This window comes from Pongo pygmaeus, chromosome 3 (assembly GCF_028885625.2).
Source record: "Pongo pygmaeus isolate AG05252 chromosome 3, NHGRI_mPonPyg2-v2.0_pri, whole genome shotgun sequence".
NCBI lineage: Eukaryota > Metazoa > Chordata > Mammalia > Primates > Hominidae > Pongo > Pongo pygmaeus.
In genome coordinates, this window is record NC_072376.2 from 21,906,284 (window position 1) to 21,923,604 (window position 17,321).

At 40.5% G+C, this 17,321-nt stretch overlaps 1 protein-coding gene across 2 annotated transcripts in view; it reads left to right on the forward strand.

Annotated features, from left to right (window-relative positions):
- Positions 1–17,321, forward strand: part of LOC129035053 (cytosolic beta-glucosidase) — a 127,310-nt gene that overhangs the window by 98,097 nt on the left and 11,892 nt on the right. The window contains exon 5 of one of the 2 annotated variants that reach the window (XM_054485103.1): positions 5,445–5,883. The exons of the other annotated variant lie outside the window; for it this stretch is intronic. Within the exon in view, the coding sequence (XP_054341078.1) occupies positions 5,445–5,476 (32 nt within the window). The 3' untranslated portion in view covers positions 5,477–5,883. Of the gene's footprint in view, positions 1–5,444; positions 5,884–17,321 lie in introns of those variants that run through there. 2 annotated transcript variants of the gene reach the window in all.

Genomic DNA, 17,321 nt, shown 5'->3' on the forward strand with positions numbered 1-17,321 from the left:
AATAGGAATAAAGACACATAGCTCTTGCCTTCAAGGCACTCACCATCTAGTGAATTTATTAGTGAGTACCCAACCAACAATAACAGAAGCCTGATTGTGGTACTGTAGTCCTTGAAGTGGTTAACAAAGGAAATGAAAGGCTAAGAGATTCCAGCTCAGTTGTCAAGGGTAATTTCCCAGAGGGGGTCTCAAATAGGAGTGTTTATTCTATCTCCGGATTCCTAGATGATGAATCTGAGAACAGAATTGAGTGTATGTGATAGATAGGCTGGATGTGTAGATGCAAGCTGAAATGGACGGCTGCTTCCCTACAGCCCCACTTAGGAGTGGCCCTAGAAAAAGCCATGTGAAGACAGGGAAATCCATCCAACTGGCAGAGCTTTGGGTGGTCTACCTGGTCATCTGCTTGGTGTGGAAAGAGAAGTGGCCTGAAGTAAAGTATATGCAGGCTCATGAGCAATGATAAAGGGTTTGGCTGGTTTGTCAGACATCAGGACGGAGAAGTCTTTGCCTCTGCTGGCGGTCAAGGGGTCCCTTTGTTCCTGAAATATCAGCTCTTAAAGAGTTTTGTCTCAAGATGCAGTCTCAGACTCATCTTCCTTTTCTTGTTACTATTTCAAGGGTCATCATGAAACTTTAATATTTCAATCTCAGGCTAATCCCAGTGGTAGGTCAAGCGTGGATTGCTACTTTTTTATTCTTCCTGTTGCTCTAATTCTGACTCTATTTGTATGGCCCTACTATTGGCATTTTGGACTAGGTTCTGGGCATTCCAGCCTGTGTCCTGAGAACTCCCACAATGGCCGTCACAGTTCCTACAGCCGCTTCTTTCTGCTCAGTTCTCCTTTGTGTGTATGAGAGAGTGTGGGTATGTTCTTTGGATCTCCTTTGAAGCTAGCAATGCAATGTGTGTTCAAGAATGTATCATTTCCAGGTTAATTGCAGTGTAGGAAGCTTCTTTAAAACACTTAGATATTCATAATTATGCCCCATTCTGTTTTTGAACCCATTCTATAGGGCCTTTGCACCCGCTACTTCAATAAAGCATCTCTTATAAGAAAACCAATGACCTCTAATTGCCCAATAAAATGGTGATTCCTGAGTCCTCGTCTTCCTTTATCTGTAGGAAGCAACTGACTTAGCTGTTCCTTGATATACTTTCTTCCTTTGGCCTCCAAGGCACAATTTATTCTCTCTTAATTCTCCTCCTGCTTCACAGGCAGCTCCTTCTCAGCTTCTTTCGCGTATCTCTCTCTTCTTCTTGACTTCCAAACACTGAACTACATCAGGATTCAGTCTCCAGAAATTTTCTTTATCCGTGTTCACTCCCAAGATAATCTCAGCCTGTCTCATGGCTTTAGGTAACTCTATAAGCTGATGATTCTCATTTCTATAACTCCAGCAAAAACTCTTCCCTGAACTCCAGACTTGTACATTCAACTTCCTACCCAACATTTATACTTGGAGTCCTAATAAACATCTCAAATTGTAACATGTTCTCAAGGAAATTGAAGAATTGTCTCATAGTCTTCTCTGCCCAAATAAATGATACTTCTAGTTGCTCAGGCTAAGAATCGTGGAACTATTACTGACTCTTCACTTTATATCATACACATCAGTTTCTCCTAAATCTGTCCGGAATCCTGACTGTCTTCATTAGTACTACACTTCCACTTCACCATCATCTTTTGTTTGGACTATTGAAATAGCATCCTAACTAATCTACCTGTTCTATATTTGCTTCCTAGTCATCCAGTCTTTGCATGGCAGCCAAGTTAGATCATGTTGTTTCTCTTCTCACAACACTTCTAATGGCTTTTCATTACACTCTCAGAATCAGATCCAAAATCATTGCTGTGGCCTACAAGACCCTTAACTGATCTAGTGCTCACTACCTCTCTCCCACCTGCTGTTTCATTCTTCCTCTGCTCATTTAAATCTAACCTGGGATTCTTGTTGTTCTTGCACATGTCAAAAATGCTTCTTACCTGAGGGTCTTTGCATTTTCTGTTTCCTCTGCCTGGAATGCTCTTACCACATATTCTCAGGATTTGTTCCTTTAATTTATTTTTTATAACTTTTATCTCAAATGTCATTTTATCAGCAAGGTCTTTCTTGAACATTTCATGTAAAGTAACATCTTCTAACAATCTTAGTTCTTACCCCAATTTCTTTTTCTTTATATCATCTATCGCCACCTGATATATACATATCTGTACTTGTTTATTGACAGTTTTGTCCCAGGGACTTTTCCTGTTTGGTTAATTGCTATACTCCTGCAGTCAGGGCGACACCTGACTATTGGTAGCTCTTAGTAAATACTTGTTGACTTAATAAGTGAATGACAGATGAATAAATTAAGGGTGGATATAGTAAAATTGAGACAAAACAAAGAAACTTATTTCAAAGTTCCAGTTGACTGGTTTTAACCAAATGCAAATTTCAAATCCCCGACAGAAAAGCCAGCTCCTCTCTTAATTTTGACACAATAGTTTTGACTGTTTCCATTTTTGTAAGGAATAACTAGGGAGCTGCACAAATGGTGAGAAGCCCTGTGGGCATTTGATACCATACATCATTTCTTCTTTGCCAGTAGGGCTGTTATTGCATTCCACATTTTTACTCCCACACGCTCATGTGATGGAAGCTACAAGACCAGACTAGGTAACTGGTAAGATCTCCTTTTGCTCTAAAATGTATACCCTGTGCATTTCTTTTCCTTCCATTCCACTCTGTGTGCATTTAGTGCAGACATTGTTCCTTTTCACCTCATCTGTATTGTTCACCTGCTCATAACTTGCAGATGAAGCTATTGTGGGACATGATTTGGAAGACTGATCTTGACTGTGTCTTTCAAATGTGAGTTAATGGTGGCTGTAGAGGCTGCTAATTTGGGAATATGATTCAGATAGTGTGGATGATGCACCTATTGTTCAGACTAAGGCTCTACTTGAGGCTATCAGTTTTCATCTGTAGAGCCGTGTGGAGTTTAGGGCTCCGAAGGCCATTAAAAATGGCTTCTTTCCATTTAGTCAGAGATTTTCAGAGGTGATTTTTCAGTTGGTCTCTGAGGTTGTAGACAGAAAACAAGGGACAGGGCTCTTTCTGTAAACATTTCTCACCAGAATTTTTAGCCTCTCATTCCTGGCATAAGATTTTTGTTACATTTTTGCCTAAAATCAATACACTTACATTTGTCTGGGTCTAATAGAATTATGTGCGTGTTTGGTTTGTGTTTGTGTGTGTGTGTGTGTGTGTGTGTGTGTGTGTGCGTGTGTTGTTTTTTCCCTTTTAATTTACGTAGCGTGGGAGAAGGAAGATTTTTATGGCTGGGATGACAGAATGTTTGGGTTGAGCACATTTCCAGCAAAGAAAAGGAAAGAAAACAAAATAAAAGCCCTAACTTGGAAGGAGAAAGTTTATTTAGAAATAGAACTAACCTGTCTTGAACATGATAAATGCCATATTTTTCAAAGGTTTGTTATAGAATTGATTTCTTTCCATATGTTGCTAGTAGTTTAATTTGATTGGCAGAAGAAAACGTTACCATTTGATGTGGGAGAAGTTATTTTTAATGCACAGGACTGTAGGTGTAAATTTTATTTGTGTTAATAATGTTGAATAAACAGCATTTCTGTATTGGGTTTATTTCTGGCTACTGTGCTATTACATAATTTGATTGTTCAGTTTTCAGACATGGATTTAAATCTTTACACAGCTGGGAATTAGCTAGTCACATTGTATTTGCTTCTGCTTGTGGAATCAGGAAAATGACCCAACTAAGGAAGAGGAACTATTTCAAGGTTTTCTTATCTTTTTTTAAAGTACAAGAATATTTTCTGTAGGAACTTCTTAATGAGAAGCAACTTAACTGTTGCCAGAAATGTGTTTGAATAACAAGTCTGAAGGTATCCACTTCTGACTTTTCTATTTAATTGCTACATATTGCTAAACAGAAGATGTAATATGTTTTCTATATTTTCTTTTAACAAACCTATTTTTATTCTTTTGAAAGAGATTAAATATAAATTAAAAATTGGCTTTTATTACATTATAAAACTATTATCTTCAATATTTACCCTGACAATTATAATTTTCAATCACTGATCTTCAAGTACTCAAATTTGTGAAATGGTTACAGGGGTAATGCTGTTTCAATAATACTAAATGTGTAGTAGTCTTATATACTAAAGTAGACTTAAATTTTTGTAGACTGTAAAATTATTTGATCAAGTTGCATAGCTTCAGTGACAATTCCAGTTAATTCAGGCAGGATTTTAATTTACTTTTCAGTGTCTGTTCTACTTCTTAGGCTAACTGTTGCCCAACTCCAGTGGAGTTAAGACTGTGAGGCTTTAGTATACATATACTTTGATTTTGTTTTGAAGTCCTCATAAAATAAGCCACCTTTGGCTCAGGAGTAAGGTAGGCTTTTTTCCTGGCTTATTTTATTACTAATTTGCTCTATGGATCTGTTAGGGTTTAAATGTATGTGTCTCCCCAACATTCATATGTTGGAATCTAAGATCCAATGTGATGGTATTAAGAAGTGGGCCTTTAGGAGGTGATTAAGGTAGGAGGGCTCGACACTCATGAATGGGGTTAACAACCTTTCAAAAGGGCTGAAGGGAACTACCTAGATCTTTTTTATTTGGCAGTCCTTTCTTTCACTATCTGAGGAAACAGCAAGAAAACCTTCACTAGACAACAACTACTGGCACCTAGATCTTAGACTTCCCAGATCCAGAATTATAGGAAATAAAGTTCTGTTTTCTATAAGTTACCTAGTCTTAGGTATTTTGCTATAGCTGCATGAATGGACTAAGATAAGATATGACTGCATGTTTGTCCAATTGGATACCAAAACATGACTAGAGCTTAAATGGTTGGAATTATTCAGTCTCAAAGAGTTAGTACTCATGGATAGTAGAGCTAACTCACCAATATTCAGTCCAGCTGATTCTCAACAGGAATGACAAAAATTTAATCAAGAATGTCAGTCAACAAAAAAAAATCTATTGAGTAGGTGATCCTGGTGGGTATGAAAGTAAACATGAAATCTGTCTTCAAGGAGCATAAAATTAAATTGATGAGAAAATTATATCTAATACTTAGCTAATGCTCAGGCATATGAAAAGTTACTTAGCTACATAGTAATACAAACTAATAATAAAATATAACTTAATTGCCAATTGAGGGATATAGGGGATACAACAAATGTCCTGAGTAAATTTGTTTTTTCAAACCTGAGTGAATTTATTCTCTCCCCTGACTTTTTTTTAATCCCATTTCTTGGGTTAAAAAAGGTGGGTTGTTGCATATAAATAAGCAAGAACAGTAAATAGTATCAGTTCATATTTACTGAATGGTTCCTATATGTGGGGCACAGGTTTATTACCTCATTTGAGACCGCTAAATCTCATGCAATTATCCCCATTTCACAGATGAGGAAACTGAGGACAGAATATCTTGTTGAAGACTGTACATCTGGCAAGCACCAAGACTGAGATTTGAATCTAAGCAGTCCAGGCTTAGTGCCAGTGGTCTTTGCCACCACCCCATCCTGCCCATCGAGCATACCTGATCCTGTGGTGTATCAGAGAGGGAAATCTGACCACAGAGAGCCAGCTTCTTTCTTGCTGCAAGTTTACTTTCACAGGGCTCCGATTAGTACACTGAAAGAGCTTATTTACTAAACGGGCTCTGAGTAATTGGCTAATGGGCTTGGGATGAGTGGTGTCCTCCAGAGGGCTATTTCCTGGGGCTGACATATCGGGCAGTCAAGCCAGCGCAGTTGTTTATCCCACTCCAGGATCACACAGCCAAGCACATTAACGCTGCCGGAAAATGATTCTGTATTTAAAACTCAAACTGGGTGAACAGAGCCTGGCTCTAGGTTTCTTTCTTTTTTTTTTTTTTTTCCGACTTTTAGGTTCACGGGGTTCATGTGCACGTTTGTCACATCGGTAGATTGTGTGTCATGAGGTTTAGGGTATGAATGATCCCGTCATCCAGGTAGTGAGCATAGTGACCAATAGGTAGTTTTTCAACTCAGGACTCGGAGCCCAGCAAGGTGGTCCTGGGTGTACTAGGGTGTAAGCTTTTAAGCTGGGGGTGGGGTGGGGGAAATAGTTCTTATCTTTCATTTATGGGTGAAAACAGTGGGGGCTTGTGTCTGGGTTTTCCCTCAGTTCACATACTCTGAAAGAAGCATGGCCTCCTGTGAAAGGGGCCAAGTCACTCAGCTTTACCACTCTGTTGTTCTACTCACCATTATCCTAGATCCTGCCCAAAGGGGAAACTGTAACATGTAGATCATTTGTCCCAAGTGACACATTTTATTGCTGCCACCTCTTTGTACCCCATGTGTTTCTTCTATAAAATGGGGCTAACAGTAATACCCAATAATACCTACCGTATGGGATTGTTGTGAGTGTTAAGAGTTGATAAAAATAAGGTACTTAGAAGAATGGCCAGGCCACAGTAGGCATTCAACACATATTAGCTATCTCATTATTATTTTGCTACTATTATTCTTTGTCTCAGATTGTGCAGTAGAAAAAAAATGGGCTTTGAAAAGAGTTCAGGTTCTGATTATTCCATTTACTATGATTGGGAGCTTGAGCAAGACACTTACTCCTTCAGCTTAGTGTTCTCATCCGAAGTGAGAAAAACAACTTCATAGGGCTGTTTAAAGGAACAGTCACAAAATAATGAACATCTATCAATTTCATTTGCAAACTGTAAAGCTTCATGTTCATTATCATTAATTCCCTAAACCTGGTTCTTCTATTGAATTCTCTTTTGTATTAACCCAATGACACAACTATTAAACTAGGAGTCATCTTAAGCTCTTTTTTCTAATTAGTTGGCCCTTAAGATTTGTTGATATCTCTAGCATCTGGCCACTTCTTCCTATTCCGTTGCAACTTCCTTAAGATAGGGCTTGGCCGGGCGCGGTGGCTCACACCTGTAATCCCAGCACTTTGGGAGGCCGAGGCGGGCAGATCACGAGGTAAGGAGATTGAGACCATCCTGGCTAACATGGTGAAACCCCGTCTCTACTAAAAATACAAAAAATTAGCCGGGCGTGGTGGCAGGTGCCTGTAGTCCCAGCTACTCCGAGAGGCCAAGGCAGGAGAATGGCGTGAACCCGGGAGGCGGAGCTTGCAGTGAGCCGAGATCACGCCACTGCACTCCAGCCTGGGCGACAGAGCGAGACTCCGTCTCAAAATAAATAAATAAATAAATAAATAATAAAAGATAGGGCTTTAGCAGCCTCCCAGTTGGCCTCCTGCCTCCAGTCTCTAGTCTGCTGGCAGGAGGATTGTTCAAAAGTACAAATTCAGTCTTGCCATTCCCTTTCTTAAAACTCCCTAGTGGTTCCTCATTGCCTTCAGTATAAAGTTCTGATTTCTTAGCACGGCAGGCAAGGCCTTCCATGCCATGGCTTCCATTAACTTCCTTAGGGTTGCTGTTACCTTTTACCTTTGTCACACCAAATTAAATGTACCTCCCAGAATATATCTGTTGTGGTTCACTTCATGTGTCCACTTGACTAGGATATGAGATGCCCAGATATTTTGCTAAACGTTATTCTGGGTGTGTCTGTGAGTGTGTTTCTAGACAAGATTCACATTTGAATTGTGGACTGAGTCTAGCAGATTGCCTCCCCAATGTGGGTGGACCTCATCTAATTTGTCCAAGGCACCAATAGAATAAAAAGGCTGAGTAAGGGAGAAATTGCTCTTTCCGCCTTACTGTCTCTGAGTTGGAGACATCCATCTTCTCCTGCCTTTGCATTCAGGCTAGACCTTTCCCATCGGCTCCCTCGGGTCTGCAGCTTGCTGACTGCAGATCTTGTGATTTCTCAGCCTCTATAATCACATGAGCGAATTCCTTATTAAAAATCTCTCTCTCCCTCATATATATTTCCTATTGGTTTCATTTCTCTGGAGAACCCTGCTGATACAGTGTCCTTGTCTCTTTCTTGTGCTTTCTGGCCTTTTCCTTCCCATCCTCTTCTACTTACCCTTCAAGATTACTCTAGCATCTTACATCTAGCACCTACTCCAAAGAAACCTTCTCTGGCAGTCCCTTTCAACACGCTGGCTGAGTTAAATGTCCCTCCTCTTTGCTCCCATTGCACCCAGCCCAGTATTTGCTTGGATCTGATCACATGGTACTGTAGCTGCTCTTTTATGCTTCTATCCCTTTATGGAGGAAACCTTCAGGATTCTACTTATTTCTGGATTCCTAGTGGGTTGGGAAAAAAACAATAAACATTGATTGAATGAAAAAATAAACATTATAATTAATAAAAATTAAGATTATGTAGTTGCCTTTCAAGAACTATGTCCAAATTGCCAATTTGCTCTACTCAACAAGAAGAGACCCTACTTGAGATTTATTACTAAATAAATGACTTTGAGCAAATGACACAACCTCTCTCTGCATAAGTTTTCTCAACTTGTAAAATGGGACTACAAATTGTATCTGCCTTCCTTATTTTTGGAAAACCTAAATGAAATATGCATATTAAACTTTTAAAGCAATCAATGCTTTGGTGCTTGGTATCCTGTAAACACCCAGTGAATGTGAATTTCTACTGTCTTATTAGCTCCAAAATCGGAGTAAACTTACTCCTTCATTCAAGATAGTTGCTATTAGAGGTGGTCAATGAAATTGGTGGGAGAGCTGGTCTATGGATTCCCTTGACCCCACTGAAGTAGCTCATAATAGAATGCATTTACTAAAAATCCCATGAAGTAAATATAAGGTAAAACAATGGAACTCACAGACTTAAAGAGTCCTGGCATGACCCAGAGGAAAAAAAAATGTTGATCTCCTCTCCCTTTGTCTGATGGTTTTCTCTGCCCTGCAGTTCACAGTGAAATACAAGGTTTTTAATTCCCATGCACATTCTCTAATCTTTCTCCCTTTCTGCTGATGTCTTTTGGGTATATTTTTGTCTTTTTAATATTCAAAACCAGAAAAGAATAACTGATATATAAAAGACAGGGAGGTCAAATAAGGAGAGATGCTAGTTGGCATGTCACTGTCAGTCACATGCTCAGTGCAAAGCACCTGTCTAGAGTTCCTGTGTCACCTCATTTGCCATGGCCACCTGCAGTGCTGTGATCAACAGTCTTTTAAAGCATAGGTACAATAAATAAAATACCAGCGATCCTTTACATCCTAAACTGGGGCATGAACGCTGATGAAGATTAATCAGCAAAAGGGCAAGATAGGGTCTTAGAAAGAGCATGGATTTTGGAGGCAGACAGCTGGATTTCAATCCTTTCTCTACCGTTTTTCTTTTTTTCTTTCTTTTTTTTTTTGAGATGGAGTCTCACTCCGTTGCCCAGGCTGGAGGGCAGTAGCGTGACCTCAGCTCACTGCAAGCTCCACCTCCCGGGTTCAAGTGATTCTTTTGCCTCAGCCTCCCGAGCAGCTGTGACTACAGGCATGCACCACCATGCCTGGCTAATTTTTGTACTTTTAGTAGAAGGGGGGTTTCATCATATTGGCCAGGCTGGTCTTGAACTCCTGACCTTGTGATCCATCCGGTTCGGCCTCCCAAAGTGCTGGGATTACAGGTGTGAGCCACTGCGCCTGGCCCCATTTTTCTTAATTACTTTGAACATATTTACTTTCTTTGAACTTCATTTTCTGTGTCCATATAATGGACTTAACAGCATCACTCTTTAAGGGTTGTTGTGAATAGCACGGGTTTTAGCAACAAATAAGAGCTGTTCTTTCTTCTATGTGCAAGGGAAGTATGTTCAAGGGAAGTATCAGGTGGCATCTTTGGCAATCTTCTGATGTTCTCCTTGAATCTGAAAAGCATTGAAAGATAATATCATGGCTATATATTTGTTGAGAGCTTAGAGATAAAAAGAGTTTAGAAATACTGTTGATTGTGTAAGTAAATGTTTCTCCCTGCCTCCAACCTTTCCCTCCTTGCTCCCTTCTTCCCTCCCTTCCTTCCTTCCTTTCCTTCCTTTCTTTTCCTTTCCCTTCCTTTCCCTTCCCTTCCCCTTCCCCTTCCCCTTCCCCTTCCACTTCCCCTTTCCCTTCCCCTTCCCCTTCCCCTCCCCTCCCCTTCCCCTCCCTTTTCCCTCTCCTTCCCCTCAATATGTTTCCCAAATAACGACCCTTAGTCAAAGAAGCTCATCTTTTTGCATGTTATTGATGCCATCATCAATACCTCTAGGAAGCAACACTTACTTCTTTTATGTGTCTCCAGGTCTACCATGTAATTTTGTAGTTAAAATCTTCATTTCATCTATCGCTATTGGTTCTACATTCTTCATTTTATAGTACAAGTATGATATCCTTCTATGACACAAGTCAAAGGCTCTTTTGATGTTGAACAGGCGGTTCGGGGGAAAAAGAATCTTAGCAGGAAAGACTCAGCCACTCTATCATTGTGCATCATGATTAGGCTAAGCCATCTTATATAAAATCCATACTTAAAATCCTAACAGGTACCACTGTGCACTGTTTTAGAGTAAATAAATAAAAGGGTTTCAAATTTTATGTAGACTCTTAGTTTGGGAAGAGATTTGAGTGCAGTGGATCTATAATAATGATCCATTCCGAACCAGTCATTTAATCATGTGAACACTCACAGATACACATGTCTTGTTCATGGATAAGCTAATTAAAGACAGAGGTGGAAACAGCACTTGGGGCTTCAAAGTGGATCACACTGCCCAGGGCCTTGGGAGAGGTCAGTGAAAATGACACGTGAACATAGTTTCAACCCCAATGTAACTCATACCTTCTCTTTAATAACTAGCTGGCAGACCCTCATTTACTTTTCAATTTTCTATTCAAATGCCCTTTCCTTTGGAAAGTTGTCCATGAACTTCCCAGAAGGGCTAAGTGATCCCTTCCTTTGTACCTCAAGTTCTTTTTTTTTTCTTCTTTTTTTGAGAGGGAGTCTCACTCTGTCACCCAGGCTGGAGTCAGTGGCACAATCTCAGCTCCCTGCAACCTCTGCCTCTTGAGTTCAAGCGATTCTCCTGCCTCAGCCTCCTGAGTAGTTGGGACTACAGGTGCGTGTCACCACACCCAACTAATTTTTGTATTTTTAGTAGAAACAGGGATTCACCATATTGGCCAGGCTGGTCTCGAACTCCTGACCTCACGATCTGCCTGCCTCAGCCTCCCAAAGTGCTGGGATTACAGGCATGAGCCACCACGCCAGGCCCATACCTCAAGTTCTTTTATAGCTCTTGTTTCTCTGTGTTTCCAGACCAGTTCTTTTGGGTGTACTTTTCGAATGAGACCATTTATAGCTGAGGGCAGAAACTATGTGCCATTTATCTCTAAATCATCACCCTTAGCCTGGAGTCTGGCACATAATAACTGCTCAATGGATATTTGTGGAGTGATAATGAACAAACTGTGCTTCTTACATATTTGGACCAGATGTGGAGTCACAGGGCTCACTTGTGAAGGAAAGCTACTCATACCCCCTCCGCCCCTGGCATTCCTGATGAATGATGTCCAGCCTAAATGTATTTCACATGCTCTCCTGTCTTTCCAGGGCTGCACAGTGCATTGCTTCTTTTTCTTTTCAGGAAGAGTGGAGGGTTTTGTATGCGATGTTGGAGACTCCAAAGTTTAGGAGGAGAGATATATATCATGGCTTTTATTCTGAGGCCTATAAGGAGTTTTATTTTCTGAATAAGTATTGATCGCAGCTTACAAAATACTGCAAACCCATATAATTAAAAATAATGAGACCAGTCATTTGTGGGCAGTGCATGGCTAAGTATAAGAGAAGACAAATTCTTCAGGTGCCTGAGATTTTATAATTGTACTTGGTTGGGAAGCTTATTAAAGCCTTGCAGGTGCAATGTTTCATCACAGAGTAGTGAACCTTTGAAAGATATGCATAATAAACAGAGTTTGAAATATGTTTTTATTCCAGGCCATATGGTCCTGTCTGGAGCTTTCCTGGATCTTTGGGTCAGTTCATTGTTGAAAGATGGGCTTGCAAGGACCCACCTCTCGGAGCAGCTGTCAGAGCCCTATCAGAATGAATCTGCTTTTGCATGATTATTTATTTTATGTGGCTGTCTGAAATGAGCCCAGCCCTGCTCAGTAGCTGAAATGTGCTGAGCAAAGTCTCTTCCCTGAACAGCTTGTGGCCATATCACCAAGCAGTGTCCTTCCTTGTCCTTAAAAAGCAGACTAGCGAGACTTGTACATTAGGTCAGGATGGACAGTCTGGGTGAGGTGTGCCCACCAGGGCTTGAACTTGGTGCCAGCAATATGAAAACTTACACGGTAGCATTTTAAAGAGGTGTCATTGCTCTTTCTTCTCAGCTGTACTCATTTTCCTATCTCTCTCAACTCTAGGCAATTACCGTGACAGCTGTCCATAAGCACTTGAGGTGTTTTTTGTGGTATAGTGGTGAGAACAATGCTAACACGGGCTCTCCTTTTGTAACAGAGGGTGGCATTGACTCCTCTGGGAATGTCTTTTTAAGAGACATTTAATATAATTTATTCAGTATTTATTGCGCATATATATATTTATATATGTATATATACACAAATAGCAGTTATTGACAAGAGACTTGGTTTTGAAGTCCAGTGATCACAAGAAGATGTTCTGTTTCCTAACATAGAAAATGGGCAGTGAGTTGATTAGAATGGAAGAAGATTAAATCTCATATCTCTTTATGGTTATTTGAAAAAATTGAAGTTGAATTTTGTCATCTTGGTCAAGGGGAAAATCTTGCCGTTTTAGGAAGTGTCTTTTCTCTACTCTTATATTGCTGACATTATATTCAATATCATATATATTTGTAGCCATTTGTTCATTTGGACTATATTCATTAAGCACCTGTCCTTTACTAGCCACTGTGCTAAGACTTGAGAATGCAAGAGCCCCAGGATTCTTGCCCTCCTGAAACTTAGAATCTGAAGTAGAAGACAGACATTGAAAATACAGTTAATTATGTCTTACATATGTTACTAAAAGAAAGTGAAAGATATTGAATGAATGTACCTAGCTAGAAAACCTATGTGTGGTCTTTGGATTCTACTTGCCTTAAAGAAAAGTCTATGTCAGATTTCTTTCCTCCTATATAGGAATCACTCTGCCTGAAACAATAACTTGTATATAGTACTAGATGCTTATTTTAGTCCATTTTCTGCTGTTATAACAGACTATCTCAGACTGGTTAATGTATAAAGAATAGAGACTTATTTCTTACAGTCCTGGTGGATGGGAAGTCCAAGCTAGAGGACCTTCTTGCTTTGTCATAACATGGCAGAAGCTATCATGTAGTGAGGGTGGTGGGGAGAGAGAGACAGAGAGAGAGAGAATATGATATAAATACCTTCCATTAGGCCCAATCTCCCAATACTGAGGCATTCGGGATTTAGTTTCCAACAAATGCTTTTTGGGGAACATGTGAAAACCGTAGCATTACTTAATAAAAATTTGTGGATGTAACGGAGGAATGAAAGTAAGAAGAAGAAAGTGTTAAGATTATTTCATTAATTCAGGCTACAGTTTAATAAATTATCATTTGAAAGCCCTAAATTAGTTTTACGGTAAAACTACATATTTTTCTTTTGCCGCCACATTCAGTGTTGCCATTTTAAAATTTACCCATGGTAACTGTTTTTCCATTTCTGTAGTCATAGAAGCTAGAACTTAACCTTTTACTTGAGTACAGAAATATGAGACTCTAATCTTTCTCTCCAGGGTATCAGCTGCTTTCTTTGGGGAATATTCTTAGGTGTCTTTGGTTGGTAGAAATGAGCTATTTCTTTTCTTCTTTTTTCTTTCTTTTTTTTTTTTTGAGATGTAGTCTTACTCTGTGGCCCAGGCTGGAATGCAGCGGCTTGATCTCGGCTCACTGCGACCTCTGCCTCCCGGGTTCAAGCAAGTCTCCTGCCTCAGCCTCACGAGTAGCTGGGACTACAGGTGCATACCACCACACCCGGCTAATTTTTAATTTTTTAGTAGAGATGGGGTTTCACCATGTTAGCCAGGCTGGTCTCGAATTCCCGACCTCAGGTGATCTACCCGCCTTGGCCTCCCAAAGTGCTGGGATTATAGGCGTGAGCCACTGTGCCCAGCTGAAATGAAGTATTTCTATACACAAGTAGATCAATATTCTTATGGACTAAAAAGTGGTAGCTATTTCAAAGTGTGTGTCTTAGGCCTAGGGATAAAACCACATGATGGAAAATGTTTTCTTCCATCTGTACTATGGTAACCTAAGGGACTCCCAGGACCAGGGAGACACCATTCAAGTTTCATGCTGTGCCCAGGAGAGTGCGGTGCTATTACCTCAGAATATCTGAAGCTTTCAGAGTTAACAGATCAAGAGGAAAACACTCAAGAGGACTGCAGCCAAGGGCCAAATAGAGAGTTCTTGAGAAGCATCGGGAATCAGAGTTGGAAGTGTGGTAGTAGCCACCAAGACAGTGGAGGAGCTTTTAGGCAGTGTCACAAAGTAGCAGGACAGTGGGAAGCGATGGGGAATATCTGGTCTGAATGGATGGAGAGTTGAAATCGTCAGGTTGGGACTGGAAGCAGAGGCTGGTTGTGATGGGAGACAGGGACTACCGGCAGTGGTAGTCCATCTTAATCCAGAGATTAAGATGCTGGATAAGGACTTGAAATCAATGGCCACTGAAGCCTTTGTTGTTCAGCCTGGAGATGCTGTGATTCCACCACCCAGATGGGAATAGTGAGACCAGAGTCCTATTAAAGTCATGTTAAGATGATCCCTCTTTGCTCCTTCCCTTTCTTCCTCCCTCTCTCCCTCCTTCCTTTGTTTCATTCCTTCTCCTCTCATATCTCTTTCCCTCCCACTCCCACTTGTTCCTTCAGCAAGTGTTTACTTAGCCTCTACTATGTGCTGCTTATTGTTTATAGGGTGGGGTATATTAAAAAGAACAGATGAATATGGTCTCTTTTTCTCATGAGCCTTTCAATTTTCTGGGGGAAAATAATACAAAATGAGTAAATACATGAAGAAAACACTTTATTTTAATGTTAAGGGCCACAAAGAAAACAATACATGATGACATGAGAGAGAATGGGTTGGTTGGCAATAGAATTTTAAACTGGAGAGTTAGAAAAAACTAACTAAGGTTGAATTGGAACTGAGACCTTAATGGCAACAAAGAATCATAAAGTGATTGATCCAGAATGATCCAGGCAGATGGAAAAGCTAGTGTAAAGGCCATGAGATGGTCAAGAGCTGGCACATTCCAAGAAGAAAAAGGATCTCAATGTCCCTGGCAAATGGCAAGTAGAGAGCAGGGCCTCATCATGCAGGACCTTGAAGGTCATAGAAGGATTTTTGTTATTAGGGGTCTGGTGTTCCTGGTGCCTCTCCCACTTCCACCCACTTCATGTTCTCCACATGGTCTAGCATTGTTCTTCCCATAGTGGCTTTGACTCCTGCTTGTCACTTCTAGTCCTTGTGTTCTAGATTTGCAATCTTTCAATGTTATCCATATGGAAAGATCATGGGCTTTGGAGTCAGACAGCCTTTGGTTCTATCCTCAGATTCTCCTTGTATTGGCTGTGTGACTTCGGTAAAATCACATCCACAGAAAGCATCTCTTGTGATTTTATTAGCTTAAGGGTCTGGGGGTATTTCTGGCCCCCTTTCTCTGCCTCCCTTTTCCAACCTGTCTTTAAAAGCTGGAATGCTGTAAGGCTTTTACCAAAGTCTTGTTTTCTTATTCTCTAAATTTCATTCAACATCCATGATTTCAATTACCATCTCCCCATCATTATCCAAAGTTTCCATCTCCGTCTCGGACTCTACTTTGAGCTCTTTATCTGTTTATGCAATTACCTTTTCAGCTCTTTCTTTGGAGGTCAAAAAAGACAACGTAAAGTCATCATAACCAAAGTTTGATTCATTATCTTCCCTGCCACTCCCCTAAAACTTATCTATGTCCAATATTTTCTAATTCAGACATTGAAAACATTCATTAAATTGTGCTAACTTTGCTTTCTTATCTCCTTCTGCACTGATAGTCAGTGAATTGCTAAATCTTGTTGATTTTTATCTGAATATCTCCTCTGTTGAATCCATCTGGTTTGCTCCATCTTCACTTAAGCCATCCAAGACCAACCTCTCATCATCTCCCTTGTGATTTACTGCAATCACTCCTAAATGCTCTCTTTGATTCTGTTCTTGCCACACTCAAATCTGTTTTCCACAGAGGTCACAGTAATCTTTTAAAACACAAATTAGCTAAAGTAACTCCCCTGCTTAAAACGCTTTGATTTTTTTGTTGTTGTTGTTGCTGTTGGGATAAAGATCAAAATTTTTAAAATCTTTAAAGGGAGCTGAATGTCTCAGGCACTACTTTGCGACTTTCTCCCCATAAATTTTTTATAATTTATCCTGCTGAACTGTCTTTTTTAAGTTCCTTAAATGTGTTGTGAGCCCTTCCCATAGCTGAGCTTTCAGATGTGCTATTTTGTTTTCTTGGATTGCTCTTGTCGTTCTTCATCTAGTGCTGTAGACATATGTCATGTTTTCGGCTGTCTAGCGTTTGTTGAACACATTGGTTACATTTGAAAGATATCCAGCATTATGAGTTTTGTCTAGCCAAGGTAGAGAGTGAGATTCCCCAGGTTTCTCTGGAGCAAGGGAACAGACATGTGTCCCACCAATCAGACTCATCTGTGTGTGAATTTAATTCAAGGGGAACAGCTTGACGAAGGCAGAACCTATTGCGCTGGTAAGGATGGCAGAAGAGACATCCAGCTTTTGAGAATAATAGTCCTTGTAAGGTCTAGTTTCTGGTACAGAAGTTGCCAAGATGTTGGTGTCTGCTAGGATTGCAAGAAAGTTGGATTTGGGGAGCCACATGAACTGCAGAAGCTCATGCTCATTGGGTCATTAGCAGTTGAGGCAGTTTCTTTCTTTTTTTTTTTTTCTTTGAGATGGAGTCTTACTCTGTTGCCCAGGCTGGAGTGCAGTGACGGGATCTCGGCTCACTGCCAAGTTCCACCTCCCGGGCTCAAGCAATTCTCCTGCCTCAACCTCCCAAGTAACTGGGACTATAGGTGCCTGCCACCACTCCCGGCTAATTTTTTGTGCTTTTAGTAGAGATGGGGTTTCACCCTGTTAGCCAGGATGGTCTCGATTTCCTGACCTCATGATCCGCCTGCCTTGGCCTCCCAAAGTGCTGGGATTACAGGAGTGAGCCACCGCACCTGGCCCAAGGCTGTTTCTTTAACCAACTAGTTCTGTGATGTGCTTCTGAGCACTGTTCCTGAGAGCTTTATTTGAGCCTATTTTTTCAGCCCA